At 38.9% G+C, this 26,036-nt stretch overlaps 1 protein-coding gene across 1 annotated transcript in view; it reads left to right on the forward strand.

Annotated features, from left to right (window-relative positions):
• Positions 1 to 13,143, forward strand: part of TNFRSF11B (tumor necrosis factor receptor superfamily, member 11b) — a 36,672-nt gene extending 23,529 nt beyond the window's left edge. Inside the window, exons 2-5 of the mRNA XM_006879478.1 lie at positions 1,090 to 1,459; positions 8,073 to 8,264; positions 10,176 to 10,400; positions 12,755 to 13,143. Of these exons, the coding sequence (XP_006879540.1) occupies positions 1,090 to 1,459; positions 8,073 to 8,264; positions 10,176 to 10,400; positions 12,755 to 13,143 (1,176 nt within the window). The remainder of the gene's footprint in view (positions 1 to 1,089; positions 1,460 to 8,072; positions 8,265 to 10,175; positions 10,401 to 12,754) is intronic.
• The last annotated feature ends 12,893 nt before the right edge of the window (positions 13,144 to 26,036 follow it).

A 26,036-nucleotide genomic window follows, 5' to 3' on the forward strand; every position in this document is an offset into this window, starting at 1 on the left:
TGTAATAATATATTTTTATATACTAATAGAGAAGCAGGAGTGATAGCCACTTCCTAAACAACATGCCTCTGGAAACTCTATGAACTTTGATAAATGATAGTTCTAGAAAGGCTTTGGGCCTTTTGTTCGTAGGGTCACTATGAGTCATGCTCGACTCGATGGCAATCAACAACAACAATAGAGAATAAGGCAGCTCTGGTGACCTAGTAGTAAGAAGCTGCCCTGCAATCTCGAAAGCATGCAATTTGAATCCACCAGCTGCTCTGGGGGAGAAAGATGGGCAATCTCCTCCCGTGAGATTAACTGCCTCTGGAAATCTTCTGGAAGGTCAGCTCTGCGTTGGTTCTGACTTGATGGCACACAACAGCAACAATATATAAGGTACTAAAAGAATAGTTTCTTATATTATTGATTATTTATATTATTATATTATTGATTGCCCTCTCCTTCCTTTAGATTTGTAAATTTCAGAAGGACAGGCTTAGTTACTTGCTTTGTCTTCTGCTACATCCCAGCTGCTCAGAACAGTGGCTGGTACACAGTACAGGCTTAGCAACTATTTAGCAAGTGAATGAAAGAGAAGACAGCTATTGAATTTATACCTTCCATTATAAGAACCATTGTAGGAGTGTTTGACAGACCACAGCCCAATCCCGTGCCTGGGGATTATGTAACCCAGGAATATATATTTCAATGAGCAGTTGAGATGATTCTGGCACAGCTGCTGTGGAATCATCAGTTTATGCAACTCATTAACTCGATGCAGTCTTGAAGCTGAGGACGATGAGAGGCACTGAGGTCCTGTAACTATGTCATGGTCCATCCCAAGGTAAATGTGTCTCTCCTAATGAGCTTTCCACTCCAGTCATCAGAGAACCTGGATTTATGTAATGCATTTGCTACCACTTTCTTTCTCTATCTTTGAGATGAAGCTACTAGAGGCAAAAAGTGTGTGTTTGTACCTCCTTCGTGGTATAACAGGACAAAGGGTGTTACGCTTACAATGGTAACAACTCTATTGATGCCTTTGTACAGAAACAGCCCCCTATTTCCATGCTGAGTTACCACTGTTTCCCTTTCTCCTTGTAGTTCCTGGACATCTCCATCAAATGGACCACCCAAGACACCTTTCCTCCAAAGTACCTTCACTATGACCCTGAAATGTCTCGTCAGCTGATGTGTGACAAATGCCCGCCTGGCACCTACCTAAAGCAGCATTGTACTGCCAGGCGACAGACCGTGTGCGCCCCGTGCCCTGATTACCACTACACCGACAGATGGCACACAAGTGACGAGTGTCTCTACTGCACCCCGGTGTGCAAGGAGCTGCAGTTTATCAAGCAGGAGTGCAACCGTACCCACAACCGCGTATGCGAATGCCAGGAAGGACGCTACCTGGAGCTCGAGTTCTGCCTGAAGCACAGAAGCTGCCCCCCTGGGTATGGAGTGGCACAGGCTGGTACGTAGCATCAACGTGGGCTGAAATTAATTAGGATCGTTCAAGTTAGGCAATAGCAGAAGGTTAGGGGAACACTTTCGTCCTGATAACATTACAAGGAGAGCAAATTGCCCCAGTAATGGAAGCTGCTAGGGATGTACTGTACATCTGGGTGGCTGCCAAAGGCACGTTGCTCAGAGGAATACATGGCCACCGCTGGGCAATTTAGTGACAAATCTCAAAGACAGCAAATTGCCCTCTAATGAGATGCATGATGGATTGCTCTTTTTTAAAGGAACATCCTCCAAGTTGCACCATTTATAGCTGATCCATACCCCTGTGTTTCCCTTTCGCCTGGGCAGCTTCAAACTACAGTGCTTTTCTTGACAAACATCAGAAATGTTAATTGATACCAAGAGAGTAATTGTGCTGATATTAATGAGGCTCTAGAGCACTAACAATGAACAGTTATAATTAATTATGTAAAAAAATGAGAATGGTTGTGGGAAATGCATCTCACTATTAAAAATGAAGTGAGTAGTTCCTTGGGCATGGGAGTTGAGTGTCTGGGAGGATAAAGACACTGGCAGTGTCCCTTCAGTGAGCTTATTCTTTATCTCAGACAAAACGAATTGTCTAGCCAAAAGCAAGCACTTGTCTGTAAACAAAAATGCTTTCTCTTTTGTGCATTTGGAACAGTATAGGTTAGGGCCCATGTGGACTGAATGAACCTTTTGAATCTTCAACCCACATTTTTTTCCTATGGCATACATACAGCCCCAGTGTAATCCATCTTCCCTGATGACGGGCAAATTGTGAGTATTCCATTAGTTCTGAGGAGTCAAGAGTAATCTGTATGGAATTGCTCAGGTTAGAGCAGGGTTTCTCAGTCTCAGTTCTAATAGCTCAGGGCCTGATATTTCTTAGTTGTGGGTGGCTGCCCTGTGCATTGTAAGGTGGCCTCTATCACTAGATGCTAGTAGCACTCATTCACCACCCACAATGACCACATATATATTCCCAGACATTACCTCCATCACTCAGGGCTGAGACCTGCTGGCTTAGAGGACTTTAACAATGGGCTCGAGCATACTAGGGGTGGAGGATGGCGAAAAGCTGTAGGCTAGGCCAGGGTTCAGATCTGTGGCTCATAGGGTTGCTATGAGTCTTAGTCAACTCAATGGTACCTTGCAACAATTGATTTGGGATTGGGACCAACTCTAACTGACCCTCTTGTGAGTTTCAAACTGTAAATTGGGAGGAAATAGCCCAATGGTAATAGAGCAGTTAACATTTGGCTGTTAACCCAAAGGTTGTTGGTTCTAGCCTACTTCTTTTTGTTGTTGTTATGTATCTAACAGTTGGAACTGACCCATAGCTGATTCTCTGGTGGGTTTACAGAGACAGTTAATTGCATGGGCGGAGAGTGCCCATCCTTCTCTTGCTCGTGCCTACTGTTGTTGTTATGTGCCATCAAGTCGCTTGTGACTCATAGCGACCCTGTGTACAACAGCCCTAAACCCTGCTCTACCCCTTGCCAATCTTATTGTCTCCAACACACCTATCCTCATTACCCCAGTGACTGGATCAATCCATCTCATCAAGGGTCTTCCTCTCCTAGCCAGAGGAAAATATATCAATTTCTTTCTATACGGATTACAACGTAGGAAGATGTGTAGGGCATTTCTCCTCAGTCATGCAGCACAGAAATGTGTTGGGATTGATTCAGTAGTAAACAACACCAATTATTTGTAACTATTTTTCTTTTCAAACTCTGGTGTCTTAGTCCATAGAGAACTTTGCTGTGGCATCTCCCCAAGTTCAAGTCCACCAACAGCTTTGCAAGAGAGAGGTGGCCAATCTCTTCCCACGTGGTTTACAGCCTCCCAAAATCCTGCTGGAGGCTCAGCTAAGAGGTGGTTCTGACTTAATGGCAGTCAGAGTTTATTTTCAGTTCTCAGAAGTTGTGGTATGCAGAATTTAAATCATTAGATAGCAGACACGTAAGCTATAATAACATGCAAAGGAAACAAACTCAAGTAGAAAAGCTTTCTAAATGCTTTCCTAAATTTCTGTCTTACAAAATAAATCACAGAAGTGGTAAAGCAAATAAAACTCACTTAAAATACCTCTGTTATGAGAACTTAAAGGTGTAATTGGTGATATTTCCTTATTTTATTGGATCATACTTTGAGACTCCAATGGGAAGCCAGGGGATCAGGAAAAATTCATCCAACAAAAACAAGTCCATTTAATTCAGTTAAGTTAAGTTGTGGATGCAGAAAAAAAAATTAAGTATGAACTATATAGCTTGAAACTGAAAAATGTTGAAAAATAATGGAAATAGCGAGGAACTTCCTCAAAGAAACATGAAAAGATCATTGTAACATGAGAGGCAAGCAATCTGAAGACTGAGGACAAGGTTGACTTTTTAATATTTTGTGACACCACAGAGGGTGTCCTTTCCCAGTGAAAACCCACACAGTGGTTCCTCATGGAAAAGAAGAGATTTCTAGAACAAACAGAAGGAAAGAATGTGAGGTCTTAGTCATATTTCTTATTAAATAGTACTTACTCATTTTTCTTAGTACATATTATTGGCTAGCCATTCTTCCATTCTCTTTCCTTTGTATTATTCTTTCAGTCCAATTGTTTTCTCACCAGATTTTTCTCTTTGTCCTGTCTGCTAGCCCTGTCATTCCACTGGGATTGTTGTTGTTGATTGCCACTGAGTCGAGCACAACTCATAGCAACCCTATGAACAAAAGGCCTGAAGCCTTTTCTATAACTATTGTTGTTTCTCCAAGTTCATAGAGTTTCCAGAGGCATGTGGTTTAGGAATTGAATGCCAGTCCTACTTCCAAACTTTAATCAATCTGGGAGCTCCACCAAACACTGCCCATGATGGGTAGCCATTATGGAGTTTGGCACGCCTGTGGCACAGTTGTTCCATTATGGCATTTGAGACCCCAGTGGCACAAGATTCAGTGTCACAGCAAACTCAGATTACCTCAGCCCAGCAAAATGACCAGAGTGCTGTATGACTTAAAAGAATGTTCCTTCAAAATATAGCAACAAGGGATTAAAATATAATCCCTCGAGCCCAACTTTTAAATATAAGGGCTCTCCAGGAGGTCTTGTTGACTCTAAACAAGAGATGTAAATAAAAAAACAACCACACAACCCACACAGGTCCTCAACCAAAACAAGAACACCATCATACAGAGTCCAGCTGTTTCACCCAACTCCAAAACGAAGACAAGGGCCTGGCGTTATTTGCTATTGTTGTTAAGTGTCGTTGAGAAGTGACTCAATAAATAAAAGACCATAACCCTGTTCTATAACTGTTGGCCTCTAAGTTCATAGAGTTCCCACAGGCATGTTTAGGACGTGGATGCCACTCTTGCTTCTGAGCCTGTCTTAATCTGTGAGCTCTGCCTGTTGCTAAACCAAACAAATACCACTTTTTCTTGAGTCTGTTCTGACAGACTTGTAGGGCAGAGTAGAAGTGCTACCTACATATGTTTAACAATGGCATGGACTACTGTACCCCATCTTTCTCCCAAGGAGCAGCTAGTGGGTCAGACTGCAGAATTTCTAGCTATCAGATGAGTTCTTAAACCACTGTACCACCAGGAATCCTTGGTTTATAATTCAAAAGTCAAACTCATTACCAACAAGTTGGAACCAACTCATAACGCATATGATCCTCTATTTGTTCTCTGAGGTTCTCAGTTGTTCTTGAGGAGATAGCCAAACTTACAACTGCTGTTGTTGTTAGGAGTCTTACAACTAGTTTAGTGAAATTCTATTTATGTTGGAATGTTTTTCCTGTCAGGCTATAATTTTAATGTTCCTGTTATTATTAACAGGACATGCTGTTGTTGTTATGGGCCATCAAGTTGGAACCAACTTATCACTGACTTTTCAGCAGGATTTTAGAGGCTGTCACCTGCATGGGAGGAGATTTCCTGTCTTTCTCCCATGGAGCAGCTGGTGGAGTTGAAGCACTTGCTTTGGTGCTGGCAATGCAACTTCTTACCACTGGGCCACCAGTACTCCCTATTACATGGATATGTTGTTGTTTTTTGATGCCGTCGAGTCATAGACGACTCATAGCGACCCTATGAACGAACGGCCTGAGCACTGTTCGTACATAGAGTTTCTGGAGGCAAGCCATTTCGGAAGTGGATTCCGCTCCTGCTTCCAGGCTTGATTTAGTTGGGAAGCTCCAGCCAACACTGTCCACCATGGGTATCCGTTACCACGACTGGCACATCACTGTTACAGGCTTCAGCATCACAGCAACCACGAGTTACCTCTGTACAGCAATGCACAGACCAGTGCTATACTACCTAGAAGAATGTTTGACAGGAAGACAATGTGAACCTGGCTGAGGGCCACAGATGACAATCACCCACCTTCGGCTTGGTAGCACAGCTTCCTTCCACTAGGCCAACGTAGCTCTCTCGGTCATCATCATTGTTATTGTTGTTTGATGCCGTCGAGTTGTAGACGACTCATAGCGACCCTATCAGTGAACAGCCTGAGCACAGATGGATATAGTTTTTAAAAATTTCTAACAATTCTAAAAAGAAGGAAGTCTGGTTTTTGTTTGTTGTGGGTTGTTTTGTTTTTTTTTTAAAAGTCTTTAGATTAAGTCTCCAGCTGTACTAAAAAGTTTTCTTACTAGGACAGAATCATTTACTTAGATGGATGTAGATATTTTTTTTTTAATTCTAAAAATTATAAGAAGAAAGAAATCCTATTAAAGTTTTTAGATAAAGCCTCCCATGTACTAAGAAGTTTAACTCTTATCCTGTTTGTATTCCTTTTGTTATGGTATTTTTGCAAAGGCTAACTTCCCTAGAAGAATATTTTGTACTTTTGGTCTCCTTAGGATGTATAAGAAGACCCAAATCACAAATAGATATCTCCAGAATGACAAGACTCTTATTTTCTTTCCACAATAGGTAAGACCAGGCCAAAGGAGATTTGAATCCAAACTTCCAAATCTGTACTCCCAGCATTTGAGCTATGGGTAGATACCATGGAAGCCATGTGCATCCATTTCTGCTTAGAACACTGTACAGCTCCTTGTGGGGTTAGGTCTTTCTTAGGGAGGAGAGATAGAGCATTAAAAATACTGAAAAGACACACCTGGAGACCTCTTTGTGATTCTGCGGATCGTGTCTCTGTGGGACTTGTACATGATGCTTACTCTGTGAATATTTCAGGCCTTGGAAGTCACTTCAGCTTGGTTTTGGTCAGCCTCTTGTTGTTTTTACTGGTCAATATAACAATCCTGTTAGAAAGCAGAGTCTGAAGGGGGAAACTAAAGCCAATTCTTTTCATCTTCCTATTCTGAGATGGTTTTGGTGAAGGAGATAATGAAGTAGGAGGTGGACATTTTTAAAAGTGACGTTGCAAGGGAGCTCTGGTGGCCTAGTGGCAAGACGCTGCACTGCAATCCCAGAGGTACACGGTTCAAATCCACCAGATGCTCTGCTGGAGAAGGAGGGGGCAATCTCCTCCTGTACCAGTCAGATCTGATTTGACGGTACATGTAAAAATAATACAATAAAAATTTAAAAAAAAAGTGACGTTGAATAGCTCCCTGTGGCTTGCACTTGCCTCTTCTGTACCTGTAATGGTGGCAAAGTCAAAAGTGGTCTTTAAAAGCTTCATTTGAACATTATAGTCTAAATCTGTTCAGCTTGCTTACACTAGATGGAGATATTTTCATATGCAAATACACTGTGATGTATGATCTGGCCATGCATGATAGTCAAGTGCTTGAAGGGACTTATTGTAATAGCCTCCTAGACTGTTGACTGGCTCCAGTGTATCCTATCAATGACATCCCCAAATTTAACAAACATCTTTCCACCATGAAATAAAATGTCCTTGGGGTCACCTCTTCTTGAAGCTTTTAACGACAGCTCTCTTACACAAGGTTTAAGCAATCGTGTCTCATCTTCCTTTTACTAGGCAACTTTAAATGCAGGCTTACACTTTTAAATCCAAGGCAAACTTTATTGCCACCTTCAGAAGTTTATTGTCGTGTTTGCCATAAATTTTTATTTGTCAAAGTTAGTACAGTTAGGAGTTATTTCACAATTAAGATTCAGGAGAGAAAGGACGTCACTAGGAACCGATAGGAATTTAATGAGGTGGACTTCAATAAGTACTGATTGCTAAGAATTATATGATAGCAGACACAGAGCAGTCATTGCCAGGATTTCTTCAGGAATAAGTGTATGAAGAATAGAGGTGACAAGGACACTTATGACAACTTAACACAAACGGAACTCATGAACACTCCACCCTTCTTTCCTTTGCGTCTCAGATTTAGTGAGTGTTTTGTAGGTAACAACAAAATGAACTTGGATTTGTTTCATAAGGAGAGAAGAAAGCCCCAGGGGCTAAGTGTACAAGTTTGTTCTTTCTCTCTGTCATTGAAGTGAAGAATGACAGTGCCTCAAGTTTTGTGCAATGTAGGAATAGCAATAAAACCCAAGTCTTTCCAAAGCTGCATTACCAGGGTATCTGCTTTAAATGTGTTTAAGGAGAAAATGCCAACAAGGGGGGGAAAAAAAAGGAAAAGGTGCTAAATGTTGGGTATTTCCTATAGGAACTCCGGAGCAGAATACAGTGTGCAAAAAATGTCCAGATGGATTCTTCTCGAACGAGACATCCTCGAAAGCTCCCTGTAGAAAACATACGAACTGTAGTGAATTTGGTCTCCTGCTCATTCAGAAGGGAAACGCGACTCATGACAATATATGTTCTGGAAAAAATGAATCGGCTCAAAAATGTGGAATAGGTAACTATGCTTCAAACTTTTAAAGCCTTCACAGCATTTTTATAGAATCACTGTGAGTTGAATACAAGGCCCTCTGGCCACTTGGTTGGTCAAACTCACATTTTCCTGGTTCTGAATTTTAACCACTAACTGTTCTCTGTGCATCACTGCTAAAAGGACCCACTCAACATCCTTCTCCTAACCCAGACTTTCTCCCCTTCCTGTCATACATCAGATCTCTCCTGTCGGCAAAAAGGCAGTGCCAAGGCCTAATTTGCAAAGTCCAAGTTACAGAATCTTTTATGTCATGCATTGCCTCTGCTTTTGAGAATATCTATAATATCAGTCAAAGGGAAAAGTTGGCAATTAAAACATGCGGTGATGCTGGTGAAAAATTAGACATTTATAATTGGCGTTGCTTCTAATGAAATTGTTGCCCTTATGGCAGGGAAAAGCTCTGGTGACATAGTCCATAGTGTTGTGCTTTGGACCCAAAGGTGGCACCCCTCTGGAAGTTTGAACCCACTAGTTGCTCCATGAGAGAAAGACAGACAGTCTTCTCCTGTGCAATATCTAACCCCCAAAGTGCCGGAGTGTCAGCCATGAGCCAGCTCTGACTCTACAAGGATTTGTTCTCTTGTTTCTGAGATTGTAGAGAACGAAATAATTCCTTCTGGTTGTCGTGAATTCTTTCCCCAGTGTGGGTTACTCTCACCAAGGTCAAGTTATCTGCACATATTCCGTGTGAATAATAATACTAAGCAGGCTGAAAGATAACCTTTCCATCAGCCCCACCACTGTCCTCCTCCTCCAAGACTAAGAACATTGAGCATGCTTGGAGTGGATCGGATTGTGTGTGACATTGTATGCTTGTAATCAAAATTTCCCCAAGCATCTTTTTGTACAATAGATATAATAAGGCAGAGAAGTATGGGTTGGAGGACTTAAATTGCAAGTCTATCTCAACATATTTTCATTATGTAATTAAACTAGTAGACAATTTATTGTCTGTATTTTATGCAAATAATGCACATTATACTTCCTTTTTTTATCAACTTGCTAGGCTGAGCTGCTTTCCTTCATCTCACCAGTTCTATGTTATATGTGTAGGCTCATTATTTTTGAAGAATATTGTGAAAAAAGCGTTTCTGATTTCATATATGAAAAACGAAAGGAGGGCAGGTATATTAAGAAGAATGAATTTTATGTCCTTTATTATCATTTAATTTCTTATTTTAATCATTCATTGGGTATCACAGTGGTGTTTTATGATGGCTTTGCCTTCACAAAACCTCTATGAAGGTGATCAGAGCCAGAGTCAGGATTCAAACCCAGGTCTGACAAATTCAATGTCAAAAATCTTAAACCCCTGGATATACTTACCTTCCCCATACAACCAAGATGTTGCAGGTGTTTGTGTTTGATTCTTTTTCTATTTGATGTACACACATGTATCCATATTCTGCCTGTTCCCTAGGTGATAAACTATGTGTTCATGTGCATGCATAAAATATCATGCCTGACTATTTTTCAAGCTCTTTAAAGGCAGAGATATTTGTTTTTACAATAATATTAAAGTACCCTGTGGGCACTAGTTAAATCTTTAACAGAATGTAATATTTACATTACGTTATATAATCCCTTTTTGGCCACAATTTACTTATGTCAATATTATCTTTCACATTTAGTAGACTCCACCTATTCCAAAATGTTTATGTTTCCAAAGATAACTTTAAAGAGAGTATGAATGAATCCAATTGAATAAGCTGCTACTAAGATCAGTCACCAGAGGCTGACTTTATTCAAATTCTGTATTTTAGCAAATCACATCTTGGAAAACTCAATTGCATTTGTTTCCTATTTTTGTTAATGTCAGACTTCCAAGAATTCAACAGTTAAGTAAAATTTCTTGGTTTCTCCCCCCCCCCATAGATATAACGCTATGTGAGGAGGCATTCTTCAGGTTTGCTGTTCCTACAAAGTTGACCCCTAATTGGCTCAGTGTCCTGGTAGACAATCTGCCTGGCACCAAAGTCAATCCAGAGAGTGTGGAAAGGATCAAGCGACGACACAGCTCACAAGAGCAGACTTTCCAGCTGCTGAAGTTATGGAAACGTCAAAATGAAGACCAAGATACAGTCAAGAAGATCATTCAAGGTATAGTAACTTTTTTTTTTAAAGTACAGTAACTTGAACGAAACAAATCAATCAGCAACCACAGACTCTATTACCATAAAACAGGAATAAGATTGTGAGCCAGTGGTATAGCACTTGTCTGTCCATTTGCTGTACAGAGGTAACTCATGGTTGCTGTGATACTAAACACTGTGACACCGATATGCCAAATGTGATAATGGTTACCCATGGTGGACAGTGTTTGGTGGAGCTTAAAACAAGTTTGGAAGCAGGAATGGCATCCACTTCCAAAAAGAAGCTTGCCTCCATTAACTCTATGAACTTGGAGAAATAATGAAAGTTTTACAAGTGTTCAGGTCTTTCATTCATAGGTTCACTATGAGTCATCTATGATTCGACAGCACATAACAAGAAGAAGTAAAGTGTCTACTTGTGATGGCATAAGTGCTATTCGTAATCAATCATGCAAGGTTTTATGACTCTGATCCTCCCTTTTTATTAATTTAAGTATATTGAATCCTCTAAAAGAGATGGGAGTTTAAGTACAAGGTTAGATCTTAGAATGTCTGCTTCTAGGCTCCTTATATCTTAAGTTTGTATCCCTCCTGGCCTACCCAGTAGAAGTCCTTAAAATTCTTGAGATCTTAGCTTGTATTTTCAAGTTGTATTTATTTGGTGCTTTTCTTCAGAGAGGCTCCAAGTATCTTATGAATAGCCTCTCATTAATCCCCCAAACCTGGTCTATTTTAAAATTACCATTTTAATAGCATATGCTGTGAGGATTAATGAGATAAAGTCTGAAAACCATTTGAGCATCTTGGAGGGAAAAGCCAGTTTTAAACCAAGTGCTCTTGTATTTTAGAAGGCTTATAAAGAATATCCTTTATAATCAGTGAGAGGGAGAGGGTTGTGTGTGTGTGTGTGTGTGTGTGTGTGTGTGTGTGATATGAAAGAAGTCGAAAGAAACTTCGTAAGTACTGAGTGGAGCGCAAGTTTTACAATATACAGAGGAAAGCTTTCTGACGTCAGTTAGGACCAGGAAACCTGCTGATGAAAAATGAGGGAAGGTTTTCTTAATACAGATAATGTCAATGAGAAATTCAATCTATACTAGCAGCTAAGTCACTCCTTAATCCTACACAACCTTAAAGATCTCAAGCATAGGAAACTAAGGCAACAGATACTAGCAATAAAATATCTGACAACTGAATCCCTTTGCTTGTGCAAAAAGGTAAACTTTCCTTCTGTTTTTAGCAAGCCAGTATTCTTTGAGAGTATAGTCAACCCTGAAGAAGGAAAAAAAAACAAGGCTAAGGAGAGAATCAGGGAATATTGGAATCAGAAGGGACCACATACATTTCTCATTTTATTAATGAGGACACTTCTGCCCAGAAAGATGAACTGATTTTCATTAGCACTCATGGATATTAAATGACTCGTGTCATTAAGAGAAACATTAGTTACTCATTCTCCTGTGCGTGCCATGGCCCACCACTGAAATAGTCTCTGGGTCATGTGTGTCCTCCATTTCCGTGGTCTCATGTCTTTCAGATAGTTCCATTCACAGTGCTAATCCTATAATACTATGTGTATTTATTAAACGGTTGTTGAAACAACTAAGATTTTTTTCAAATTGGACCTATAGCACATATTTCATCATGAAAATTTATATTATAAAAGATTTTTCTGTGTTTTGAAATTATACTCACTTTTCTTAGAGAAACTAGGTATGTCTGTTATTTATCAGTATTAATTTTTTAAAGAGATGCCTCTAACAAAGCTTTAGAGTCCCTAGGTGACACAAGTTTGTCATATGCGTAGCTACTAATGATAAAGTCGGAGGTTCAAATCCTGCTAAGCCTGGTGATCTAATTCCAAAAAATTAGCCATTGAAAACACTATTGAGAGACATGCATGGGATTTCCATATGTCAAAATCAAAAGCATTGTTAGATATCCAGTATATATGGTGTATTTTCTTAGTAAAGTATAAAATACTTGTATCAGTTCTCAGAATTGGGTCACTTAACTTCTAACAAAGGATAAGTTACCTTTGAAAGTTATGAAATCATGGGAAAACTTTTTTGTCTCAAGTTGATTTTGTGGTGGCATTACGTAAAACCAGTGGGGGCCTGAAGTGGTGGGGTAATAAGGGTATAGATCGTGATTAATCATGATTAACTTTATAGAACTCAATGTATAGGAATGATAAAGTGAAACAGTGTGAATGGAGGCATGTATGAAACACAATGGATAGAAACGAAACACAATGTATATGACTCCTGTATGTAAACCAACATAAACTTTTTTTAAAAAAAGAAAAACAGAAAACATAAAAATTATATTAACCTCTTCTTGGGCATTTTGGTTTTGCAGATATTGACCTCTGTGAAAACAGTGTTCAGCGGCACATTGCACATGCCAACCTCACGTTCGGGCAGCTGAACACCCTGATGGAAAGCCTGCCGGGCAAGAAGGTTGCTCCTGAGGACATTGAGAGAACGATGAAGGTTTGCAAATCACATGAACAGATACTGAAGCTGCTCAGCCTGTGGAGAATGAAAAATGGCGACCAAGACGCCCTGAAGGGTCTAATGCAAGGACTGAAGCACTTGAAAACCTACCGCTTGCCCAGAGCTGCCACTCAGAGTCTGAAGAAGACCATCCGGTTCCTCCACAGTTTCACCATGTACCGATTGTATCAGAAGCTATTTTTGGAAATGATAGGGAACCAGGTCCAATCAGTAAAAATAAGCTGCTTATAACTGACAGTGGTTACTGAACTGTTTCCTGACGTGAGCCAGATCCGACAGGCACGTAAACTGTTTCTCAGGCACTTGAGGGGACACGATTCCTTTCTCTCCACCAATGACTAGATTTTGCCCACAGAAACTATGGTGTGGAGAAAGAACTAACGCTCCCCAAAAAGTTTAACAAAACTCCAAATAGTTTATCTACCTGTCAGATCTGGGCCAATATCTACTGACTATATTTTCCCTTATTACTGCTTGCAGTAATTCAACTGGAAATAATAAACTACACTCCATTGTGCCTTATTCAATATGAGAATGTCTAACGTAAATAGCTTTGAGATCTCAGCAGTGCTAGAGGCTTTTATTAGAAAGCCATGTGTTCTCCCACGTAAAAGTTACTAATATATCTGTAACACTATTTCAGTATTTGCTATTTATATTCATTTGGATATAAGGTTTGTACATATTTTCATCCTAAAGGGAAATTATGTAAGACTTAATTTTAAAGAGAAAAAGTATTTTCTGTTTTTTATATGACAGATGAAAGAGATGAAATATATTTTTTAATGGAAAGTGTGTTGCATTTTCTAATAGGTACTGCAGTTCTTCCTATGTGGAGTGTTTTTATACTGTAATTGTATCTGTATAAGCTGTTATATCATTGTATAGAAAATGCATTGTTTAGTCAGTTGTTTAATGTGGAAAGTGTATGAAATATAAGTTATCTGAATATTAGATGCTCTGAGAAATTGAATGTACCTTATTTAAGAGTTTATGATTTTACTTTATAAGCAGCATCATTAAAGTTTTCAAATTATTTTTCATTGCTTTTCCTCTTGTTTTCTTTTGAATGGAGTGTTAATGAGTCTGAGTTTTCAGATTTTCTTGCTATCACCTGAACCATTTAGGCACTATTTAAAATGCATATTCCTTGACCAGTTTATTGAGCAACTCTGAGGAGGCAGTAATATACATTTTTAACAAACTCCAAACTAATTCTTACTGCAGTAAATTTAGAGAGCTGGTGGCATAGTTCTCAGAACTGCTAACACAAAGGCTGGTGGTTCATATCCGTCAGCTGCTCCACGGGAGGTGGACAGTCTCTTTCGTTCAATTTACAGCCTCCTGAAATCCTCCTGGAGGGTCAACATTTAGTTGGCTTTGGCTCAGTGATAATGATTGAAGTGAGTGATGACATTAAGCTTAGCATGACAGGTGGTGCAACCCACTTAAAGGGGCTGCTGCTAATATTGAGAGCAAACTCTAACTTCTTTTGGCTGCAAGTAGCAAAAATCTAATCCTACTGAAAGAAAAAGAGAAAATTAATGAAAAGTGATGTAACAGGCTGAATAGTAATACCACAAATGATAGGGCCACATCCTCACCTCTGCGACTCTTTAATATTGACTTATCTGGGGGGAAAGGCCTTTACTAGTGTAACAAAAGATCTTAAAAAAGAGATCTTCCCGAAGTATCCAAGTGAATCTTAAATCTAATGACTAGTGTCTTCATAAGAGACACACAGAGGAGAAGACTAAAAGGATAAGATGATGTGAAGATGAAGGTAGAAATATATCCTTATATGTAATACGACAGTTGCTACAGTTATTTAAGGAAGCTCTGGTGGCTTAGTGATAGGGAAATGTACTGCCAATCCAAAACCAAATGGTTCGAATCCACCAGCTGCCCCATGGGGGAAAGGTGAGCAACTTTTTGCATGTGATTTACTGCCTCTGACAACCGACATGCAGCTCAGTTATGAGTCAGTTCCAATTCTACGGTATATAACAACTAAAGTATAAATCTAACACTTATTTGTAATTTTTCATTTATTATATTGATTCTTTGGTTTCTTTTTCCTTTTTACTGCCATTTTTATGTTTATAATATTAAGTTAATAATAATACATCATAAGTTAATAAGCATATAATAAATAATAATAATATATTAATAAGTTCATAAACTTATTATTTGTAACTTCCTTTTTTTTGTTGCTCAGGTGTTTCAAGGTATACTTGTGATTAATCAGCTTCAAATAATACATTGAATTATGTGTAGTTTAAGGATTTTACAACAATTTATTTCCAAATATCTCCTTCAAATTTTGTGCTATTTTTGGTCATAACATATGAATACAAGTATTAATAATACACATATTAATATAGCATATAAAGATAATAAATTACTTTCATTGTAAGTATAAATAATTAATTGCCTATTAGGGTAAATGAAAATAAGGAAAAAAAATTTCATTTCATCTTCATTTTTTCCTACTTAATGCTCTCTTCACTTGTTTGTATCAATCCAATATTTAGTCTGATATTATTTCTTCCTGAAATATTCTCTTAACCTTCCACATTGAAGAAGTGGGAAAGACAATAGATTCCCAGTTTTTTATTGTTGACAAAGATTTTCTTGTATATATTTAAAAGATTTTTTTGTTGTTATATGCTGTCAAGTTACCTGCAACCTATAGCTACCCTATGTACAGCAGCTCTGAACCCTGCTCTAAACTAATTTAACCAGTCTCACAAATTCTGACATATCAACTTCCGTTGCCCCAGTTACCATATCAATCCATCTCATCTGGGGTCTTCCTCTCCTGTGCTGTCCCTCCACCCTTGCAAGCATGATGTCCTTCTCCAAGGACCAGTCTCTCCTGGCCACGTGCCCAAAGTATGAAAAGCAGAGCTTCAAAATTCTAACCTCCGAGGAGAAACTTGCTCTCACCCTCTCTAAGACAGACCTATTGTTTTCTTGGCAGTTTACAGTATGTTCAAGACTCTTCTCCAGCACCATAACTCAAAGCCATCAATTCTTCTGTCCTCATTAGTCATTGTCCAGTCTCTGAAGCATAACAAGTAATTGTGAAGACTGTGGCCTGGATTAGGCGTACTTTAGTCTCTAGACTGACATTGTTGCTTTTCAGCTCTAGAGAGGTCCCTGACAGCAGATCTTCCCAATGTAATTCGTCTTTTGATTTCCTGACTGCTGGTGCCAAGAGTGTTGATTGTGAGGAAGCTCTGGTGGCCTAACAGCAAGAAACTGTGTTGCAATCCCAAAGGCATGCAGTTTGAATCCACCAAATGCTCCACTGGAGAATTGGGAGCAATAGCCTTCTGTGCCTGTCAGATCTGATTTGAGGATACACAACAACAACAACAACAACAAAAACAAAACAAACTAACAAAAAAGAATGTTGATTGTGAAGTCAAGCAAGCTCTAATTGTTAACAACCTCAATCTCTTCATTATCTATCATGGTGTTGCCAATTGGCTCAGTGGTGAGAATCTTTGTCTTCTTGAAGTTGAGCTTCAATCCATATTGAAGACTACAGTCCTTGACTTTCTGCAGCAAGCGCTTGAGGTTTTCTTCAGTTTCAGGAAGTGAGCTTGTTTCATCTGCATAAATTAAAAGATTTTGCTGGGAATAAAAAGAATTGTTGACATTTTTCATCCTTCTTTCAGCATTTCAAAGATGTGACTTCATTGTCTATGATGGTTAAGATTATGTGTCAATTTACTGAGACTTGGTCCTCAGTATGGAATGATGTTATTTGGCAGTGATGGATGATGTAATCATTACACATGGTATGATCTGCCATTCATATTTTAAGGATGGAATATAATTTCCTTACTCAAGTCACAACCCGGATCCAATGTAAGAGAATTTTCCTTGGGACATAGCCCATATCATCCTTAATCCTATGTGAAATAAAAAAAGATAAAGCAAGCAGAGAAGAAAGGACCTCTGTTCTACCAAGAAAGAAGAGCTAAGACCAGAGAGTATCCTTTGGATCCAAAGTTCCTGTGCTGGGAACCTCCTAAACCCAGGAGATACCAAGACATAGAGAAATCTCCAAAGAACACTTGGCCTACAAATTTTGAAGAGCGATCCACCGATGTTGAAGAGCATTTCCCAAAACTCAAGTAGAAAGTATTCTCTGGTGGTCTAGTGGTAAGAAGTTGCACTGCCAACTCAAAGACACATGGTTTGAATCCATCAGCTTCTCCATGGGAAAAAGATGAGCAATCTCCTTTCTTGAGATCTGCTGTCTTTGAAAGATGAAGGGACAATGCAAGAGAGGAAGACCCTGAATAAGATAGATTGACTCAGTGACTAGGGTAATTGGGTAGGTGTGTCAGAAACAGTGAGGTTAGCTCAAGATAGAGCAGGGTTCAGAACTGTTGTACATAGGGTTACTACGAGTAACAGGTGGCTTGATGGCACACAATAACAACATGAGTAGGTTCTGGCATAATAGTACATAAAAACAACAAAATAACAACAACATTAGAAAATAAATTCTTGCCTGTTAAAGCCATCACTTGTGATATTTCTATTACAGCATCATTAGATAACTGAGACACAATCTTCTACCAAACATGGCTTCTAATGAGAAGTCTGTTGCAATTCTTTTCTCTATAAAAGATATTTTTCTCTGCGGGTCTGGTAGATAGAAAGCTATGCTACCAAGTCAAAGGTGGATGATTTAATCTGTGGCATTCAGGCCTGGTTTTATTAGTTTTGGTCAAATATTCTTCTAAGTGTATGTATAACACTAGTCTGTCCATTTGCTGTGCAGAGGTAACTTGTGGTTGCTTTGATGTTAAACACTGTGACACTGATGCATCAAATGTGATAATGGTTACCCAGGGTGACGAGTGGTTGGTGGATCTCCCTGATTAAAACAAACTTGGAAGCAGGAGTGGCATCACTTCTGAAATAGCTTGCCTCCAGAAACTATAAACTTGGTGAAACGATGAAAGTTATACAATTGTTCCAGTCTTTCGTTCATAAGGTCGCTGTGAGTCATTTATGACTCAACGGTACTTAACAACAACAACAACATGGCTAATCTTGAGTGTGTTTTTTTTTTCCTTTTAGTTCTCAGAAGTTTAAACATGAATTTGCATGTTTCATTGTCTGGAATTTCTTCTACTCAGTGTTATTTTAAGAAACCTATAGTGAATGAATCAGTGGTAGGTTGCTAACTGACAGGATATTTCAAAGCTACTAACCACCCTAACATAGAAAAAGTCCCAACAATCTGCTCCTATGAAGATTCCAGCCTAGGGAAAATTACTGGTAAGCTCTACTCTATCCTCTAGGGTTGCCATGAATTAGAAGCAGCTTGGCAGCATATAACGTGACAACAGTGTTCCCTTAGTTTCTTGGATATGTGGTTTGGTGTTGGTCATTAATTTGGGAAAACTCATGGTCATTATTTCCTCATGTATTTCTTCTGACTCATTTTTCTCTTCTCCTTGTGGGATTCCACTTGCACATGTGTTTGCAGGTTTGATGTTGAAATACACTGCTCTATTTTTCTCCACTCTTTTTTTTTTCTCCTCTGTTCCAATTTGGGTACTTTCTATTGACCTAATTTCAAGTTTTCTCCCTTGATTATGTCATCTGTGTTTTTCACTTGTAGCATTTCCACATGATTCTTACCTAAAGTTCCACCTTTTCCCTGAAATTAGTCATTCTGTTTTGCATCGTATCTACCTTTTCTGCCAGTCTGTAATATATTAATCATAGTTTTTAAAAATTTTCTTATCAGATAATTGAAACATACATGTTGTATCAGAGTCTATGTTTTGATGATTGCTCTGTAATTTTAGAGGATGGAGTTTTTTCTTGCTTTTGTATGCTTTTTAATGTTTTTGGAAAGTCAATTATATTATTTATTAATGAAGAAAAAAAACCAAAAAGATTACATGAAGTAGTTTTTATCCCACAAAAGAAGCATACTTCGACTTCAGCTGGAATTTTAATATAGGGCTTATATTAGCCTTGCTATAAACAGGCTCTGTTTCATGGTTTTTGCTTTGTATCACTGTGTACCTTCAAATCTGAATGGACTCATAGCTGACCCTCAGTAAGTTTTCAGAGGTTGTGAAGTGCATAAAAGGAGATTGCCCATCTTTCTCCTGCAGAGCAGCTTGTGGACTGGAACTGTGTGTGGGTCTTTGGGTGGATAGCACAATTTCTTACTGCTAAGCCAGTAGAGTGCCCTCACTGTTGCTATAACTTTCATCAATGAAACACAAGTTTCAAATCCCTGTGGAGATAACTTTTTTCTAGGATGGGCCTGGAAGGGTTAGAATATTCAATCTCTAATTTTCTGACTTAGGCCATAACTTAGCTCTGTATTGTGTCCCTGGGGTATGAAGCTTTCTCAGTTCTCTACTCCTTCTCTGACTATAATTGTGGGCTCAGAAATTAATCGTCCCCCTCCTTTTCACAGGAGTAAGCTTCCCTTACCCCTTCTTTTTCAATTCCCTCAGGTGCAATGGAGGATTTTCACTAAAGTCCTATAGCCAGCACTATTGCCTATTCTGAAATCACATCTCTAAGACTTTAGTTTCTCCAGGTAGAGTTTCTTGTCCTTTCCAGAGAGCAACTTCCCTTCCTTGCAAGACTTTCTAGCTCTATTTTGTTAACATTTAATTGGGTTCATGAAGAAAGAGTCCACAAAAAGTGTGCACTACCCAATTTCTGCAGTACTCAGAGGTTTCACACTCTTGTGTCTGCTCAGTTTTGGAATTTATAATTTTTTTCAGTTATTCTAAATAAATTCTTATTTGTAGGCTCTAGTTGTTTATACAACAAGTAAGCATGAATTTGTATATCCTCTGTCTCTTGAGTTACCACTTCACATTATATTGACAGCCAGTTATTTTCTTGGTGGCCTCAAAGCTTCAATGGGTTTGGAAAAAGTCATAAATCTGAATTTAATTTGGTTCTGCTTTGCTGTCATTTTGGAAGCCTCACTACTGTCAGCCTCTAAACCTTTGACTTCTACAGAGCCCAAGACAGAAGTTTAGCATAGTCAACTTTGCTATTTAAAAACTTCATGTGAAAAATTTGATGAGAGTCCAAAATATCTCATGACTCAAATTCCACTGTCTGCTTTTGTAAATCCAAAAGTTATCAAATTTAGAAACTCAAAAAATTATGATGTATTCTGAGTGGATTAATGTTTTAGGAAGGGATCAGTCTTTGAAAAAAAGATATCATGCTTGGAAGAGTCAAAGGACAGCACAGGAGAGGCAGACCCTGGATGAGATGGACTGACACAATAACTGGAGTAATTAGGGTAGGTGTGTTAAAGACCGTGAGATAGACTCAGAATAGATCACGGTTCAGGGCTACTGTGCATAGGGTTACTATGAGTCATAGTCCACTTGACAGCCCATAACAACAACAATATTGTAAGATGAAAAAATTCACACCATGACATAATTTTGAATTTTGTCATTTTTGTCTTCTCAGTAAAACATGGGTTAAAATCTTTATAGAACAACAATGTCCTAGTCTACCCATTTTAATTATCATATTAGATTGAATGTCTTCATTCTTTGCATGTATTTGTAAAATACTATTCATCAATTTACTTAACATATTTAAAAATGATCACTCACTCATTGCCTTTGAGTCAGAACCGACTCATAGTTGCCCAATCAGCAGGTCTTGGGAGTATAAATCACCCGGAAGGAGACTGCTTCTCTTCTTCCCAAAGAGCAAATGGTAAATATGACTCACCACCTTCGAGTTCACAGCACAATTCTCTACTTACTAGGCCACCAGAGCTCTTAAAGAATTACCACTCGCTCATTCATTATGGCTAACATTGATAAGAATGAGAATCACCAATTAACAAATTATGGCTATTATTGAGAAGAATGAGAATCCCGGAGCACTCAGTGGTATTTGTGAAAAACTATATTCATTTGAACGGAACAAGGGAACACTGCATGAGTTAAAATCAGGAAATACGTGTCAAGGTTGTATTCTTCCTCCATATTCATTCAATCTGTATGCTAAACAGATTGTTCAAGGAGTTGGCCTTTATGAAAAATATCGCTTCAAGACTGGAGAAAGACTCATTAATCCTTGTTATGCAGATTATGCAAACTTGGACTTAAAACACTTGCTGCAGAAGATCGAAGACTAAAGCCTTCAATATGGATTACATCTCACCATTAAGATAACAAAAATACTCACCTTTGAATCAATAGACAACATCATGAAGGGCAGATAAAAAATTCAAGTTGTTAGCTATTTCATTTTATTTGGCTCCACAACCAACATCTATAGTCGCAGTAATCATGAAATTTTAAAAAATAATGCTAGTTTAAAAAAATACAAGCATCTGATCCAAGCCATGGTATTTTCATTTGTTTCCTGTATTTCTGAAAGTTGAACAATGAGTAAGCATTACAGAAGAATAATTGATGCTTTGGAATTGTGGTATTTGCCAAGAATACGGAATATCCCATGACTACCAAAAGAACAAATAAAGTCTTTTGGAGGAAGTGCAACTAGGGTGCTCTTTAGAAGTAAGGATGGTGAGACTTTGTCTCACATATTTTGGGTATGTGGTCAGAAGAGATCAGTCCTTGGAAAAAGATGTCATGCTGAGAAATGTGGAGGATCAGAGAAAGAAAAGAACATCTTCAACAAGACAAATTGGCATAGTTACTGTAGCAGTGGGCTGGAGCATGGCAGAGGTAAAGAAGATGAAACAGGATGGAGTAAGGTTCAGATTTGTTTTTCATAAGGGGTCAATAGCACATGTAAACAGCAACATGTAAAGAAAGAGAACTTGAAAGTTTTTAAAAATTTAATCTTACTTGAATCCATAATTTAAGACCACAAAAACAAATCAAATGATGCATTACAGGAACAAATCTACTTTCAAGGACCTTTATAAGGTCTTATATAAGTATGAGCTTTAGTTTGCTTGGCTCCATAGTCAACACTCTCGGCACCAGCAGCCAGGAAATTAAAAGATGTATTGCCATGGGAAAGTCTGCTGTTAGGGACCTCTCCAAAGTACTGAAGAGCAATGGTGTCTCTCTGGAGACTAAGGTGCATCTGATACAGACCATGGTCTTTGCTATCACTTGTTATGCATCAGAGAGTTGGACAATGACTAAGGAGGATGGAAGGAGAATTGATGCCTTTGAGCTGTGGTGCTGGAGTAGAGTATTGAGGGTACATTGGACTGCTAGGAAAACAAACAGATTTGTCCTGGAAAGGGTTAAACCAGGCAGCTCCCTGGAGGCAAGGATTCTAAGGCTGCATCTAACATACTTTGGACATGTTGTGAGGAGAGACCGGTCCTTGGAGAGGGACATCATGCTTGGTAGGGTGGACGGACTGCACAGGAAGGGAAGGCCCTCTATGAGGTGGACTGATTCAGTGACTGGGGTAATCAGGGTGGGTGTGTCAGAGACATCGCAGTTGGCACAGGATAGAGCAGGGCTTAGGGCTGTTGTACATAGGATTGCTATGAGTTGCAAGCGACTCGACGGCACACAACAACAACAACATATAAGTATGAAATAAGAGGGTCTTGAATGTTAGAAAAGATCCTCTTACTAGAAGGGCTAGCTGTGATAGTTTGAGGTACCACCAGAGAATCTTTAGTTTTACAGTATTTACCTATAAGCACCATGGGCAAGTCAGAGTATTAAGAAAAGTCTGATGTTTACAAAGCAGTGCTTCAACATACTTATTTGGAAAGGGGTATGTAGAATGGACTGGAGCAGAAATAGGTCACTGACAAACTAGCTTGTTGACTATTAGAACAGACCAGCCATCAGGTGATAACTCAGACTGGAGGTTGGAGCCCTGAGTGGAAAAGAAGGGTCAAATTAAAGAACCATTAATCCTCCCTGAGGAGTCATCAGAAGCACATCACCACCCCTGGGCATTGGCTATGACTAATGGATTGAGATTTCTGTCTTTTTCCAAGCATTTAATTCAAATAAATCTCCCATTTCCTTGGGTTTTCTTGAGTATTTTCCCAGGGAAATCCACCTCATCTTTTAAAAAGATTAAGTCACAATTCCACAAAAATCCTTCTAAGTGAAACAAAGGCATCTTCCAAGTTGACATTCCTATGGCAATTTTGGTTTTTAATGACTCACTGACTTCAGCCAACAAAAGGTAAATAAGCTAGATCATGCATAAAACCTGTTCTCTTTGCCCTAGAATTGTAGGTTTCTAAGAGATAAATTGAAATTCTTTATTTAACGCCCCCCTGTTTTTGGTCTGGCTATACCTAAACCATTCTAGAGAGTGATAACATGTAATTTAACCAATTTTAATTGTATTACTATAGTGACCCTCCACAATATCCCTTTAAGCACACTCACAGACAGGCACATGAACATTCACACACTTAGAGGGCAAGAGAGAGCACTTAGAGGGAGGGAGACAGCAAGAGACAGACGGACAGACAGACAAACAGACAGAGAAAATTTGTTTTGATGGCGCACAATTCCAAGATTTCACAGCTATCATTCTGAAGTTGTCAATCTGATTCCTGTGCAGACCGACACATGAGGTCCATATGTAAAGTCACCTTTTGTGTTTGTTTTTTAAAATGTATTTTTCTGTGAGTCAAACTCTGAACATACAAAATTTAATCCTTTTCTTTCCAGCCTCATTTCTGCCAGTCTCAGTCTCATTTCTCAAGTCTGTTCCTCATTATTTCCAATTTTTGCATTCCAGCCACCAATAATTATGAATGCATTTGACATGCTCATCAGTCTATTTCAGGAAATTTGGAGGACAGCTGCCCTGTCTACTGACTATAAAGGATCCATATTTGTTCCCATTCCCAAGAAAGGTGACCAAAAGAATATGTAAATTATTGAACAGTATAGCATTGATGTCACATGCAAGCAAAATATCCCCGCAGATTATAAAAAATGGCTTTAATAGTACATTGACAGGGAATTGACAAAAGTTAAAACAGAGTTTAATAGAGGCCATGGAACCAGGGATAACATTACTATGTCACATGGATTCTAAATGAAAGCAGAGGGAACACTAGAAGAATGTCTATTTGTGTTTTATTAACTATGCAAACGCATTTGACTGTGAATCAAAAAACTATGCTTAACACTGAGAAGAATAGAAATCTCTGAACACTTAATTGTGCTTATATGAAAACTTTACCTTGATCAAGAATTTGTTGTCCAAATGGAGGAAGGGAACACTGCATGGTTTAAAATCAGAAAGGGTGTGGATCTGGGATGTACACTTTCTCTATTCCTATTCAATCTATATGCTGAGCAAATAATGTGAAACTGGACTCTATGAGAGGCATGTGGCATCAGAACTCATCAACTCATCAACAACCTGTATTGTGCAGATGGCATATACTTACTGGAAATGAGGAGGACTTGAAATGCTTGCTTCAAAAGATCAATAACTATAGCCCTCAATACAGATTATATCTCAACATCAAGAAAGCAAAGGTTCTCATCACGGGGCCAATAGGCAACATCATAATATTTGGGAAAGTATTGCAATGGTAGGACAGGGTTCAAGTGTTGTTCATAGGGCTGCAATGAGTTATGGCCATTCAATGGAACCTAATAACAGAACAACTCGGAAATGATGACTGGGCAGACTTAGCTTTCCAATTGGTTGTTGTTATGTGCTGTTGAGTCGCTTGTGACTCATAGCGACCCTATGTACAACAGCTCTAAACTCTGCTCTGTCCTGTGCCAATCTCATTGCCTCCGACACACCCATCCGGATTGCCCCAGTCACCAAATAAATCCATCTCCCAGAGGGCCTTCCTCTCCTGCGCTGTCCCTCCACCCTCCCATGCATGATGTCCCTCTCCAAAGACCGGTCGCTCCTTATAACATGACCAAAGTATGTCAGACGAAGCCTCAGAATCCTTGCCTCCAAGGAGCAGCCCGGTTTAACCCTCTCCAGGATGAATCTGTTTGTTCTCTTAGCAGTCCGTGGCACCTTCAGCACTCTTCTCCAACACCAAAGCTCAAAAGCATCAATTCTCCTTCTATCCTCCTTGGTCACTGTCAAGCTCTCTGATGTATAACAAGTGATTGCAAAGACCATGGCCTGTACCAGACGCACCTTTGTCTCCAGAGACACACCGTTGCTCTTGAGTACTTTAGAGAGGTCCCTAACAGCAGACTTTCCCATGGCAATATGTCTTTTAATTTCCTGGCTGCTGGTGCCAAGAGTGTTGATTGTGGAGCCAAGCAAACTAAAGCTGTGAACAATCTCAGTCTCTTCACCATCCATCCTGATGCTGCCAATTGGTCCAGTGGTGAGAATCTTTGTCTTCTTGACATTGAGCCTCAATCCATATTGAAAGCTGCAGTCCCTGACTCTCAGCAGCAAGCGCTTCAAGAAATCCCAATTGGTAGAAAGTCTTAATCTCTTGCAATAAAGTTATCAACTTGCCTGATCTTAATCATTTTAGATATTTGCTTAAACTATAGATTCCAACTTTCTTCCAAGTTGGTTTTTTAACTTCAAGCATCAGAGATAGGAAAATTGAATTCTTCTTGGAAAATTTGGGAGTATAGTTGTTAACTTGCTGTTGTGCGACTTATAATTCATAGTAATTTTATGTATATTTGTGTTTTATTGACTGTGCAAAGGCACTTGTCTGTAACAAAGCAATAGTTGGTTCTGTGTCATCTTCATGAATGTTGCTTTATATATTTGAGCCCATTGCTGTAATCTCTGTGTCAATCTATTTCTTTGAATATCTTCCTCATTTTTACTTCTCATCTATTTTACCAAGCAAGATGTCTTTTTTCAGAGGCCAGTCCCTCCTAATAAGATATTCAAAGTGTGTGAGACAAAGTCTTCCTTCCCTGTCTCCTAACAAGGATCTAGTGGTACGTCTTCAAAGACAGACATGTTTTTCTAGAAATTTATGGTATATTCCAGATTCTTCACCAGCACCATAAATCAAAGACATTAGTTTTCTTTTGCTCTTCTTTATTCTCTTCCCAACAATAGTTTGGATCAGGCATATTTTAGGCCTTAAAGTAACATCCTTGCTCTTCAATACTTTAAAGAGGTCATTTGCAAAAGGTCTGTTCAATGCAATAAGT

This window comes from Elephantulus edwardii, unplaced genomic scaffold (genome assembly GCF_000299155.1).
Source record: "Elephantulus edwardii isolate Elephantulus edwardi_28Jun2011 unplaced genomic scaffold, EleEdw1.0 scaffold00003, whole genome shotgun sequence".
Taxonomy (NCBI): Eukaryota; Metazoa; Chordata; class Mammalia; order Macroscelidea; family Macroscelididae; genus Elephantulus; species Elephantulus edwardii.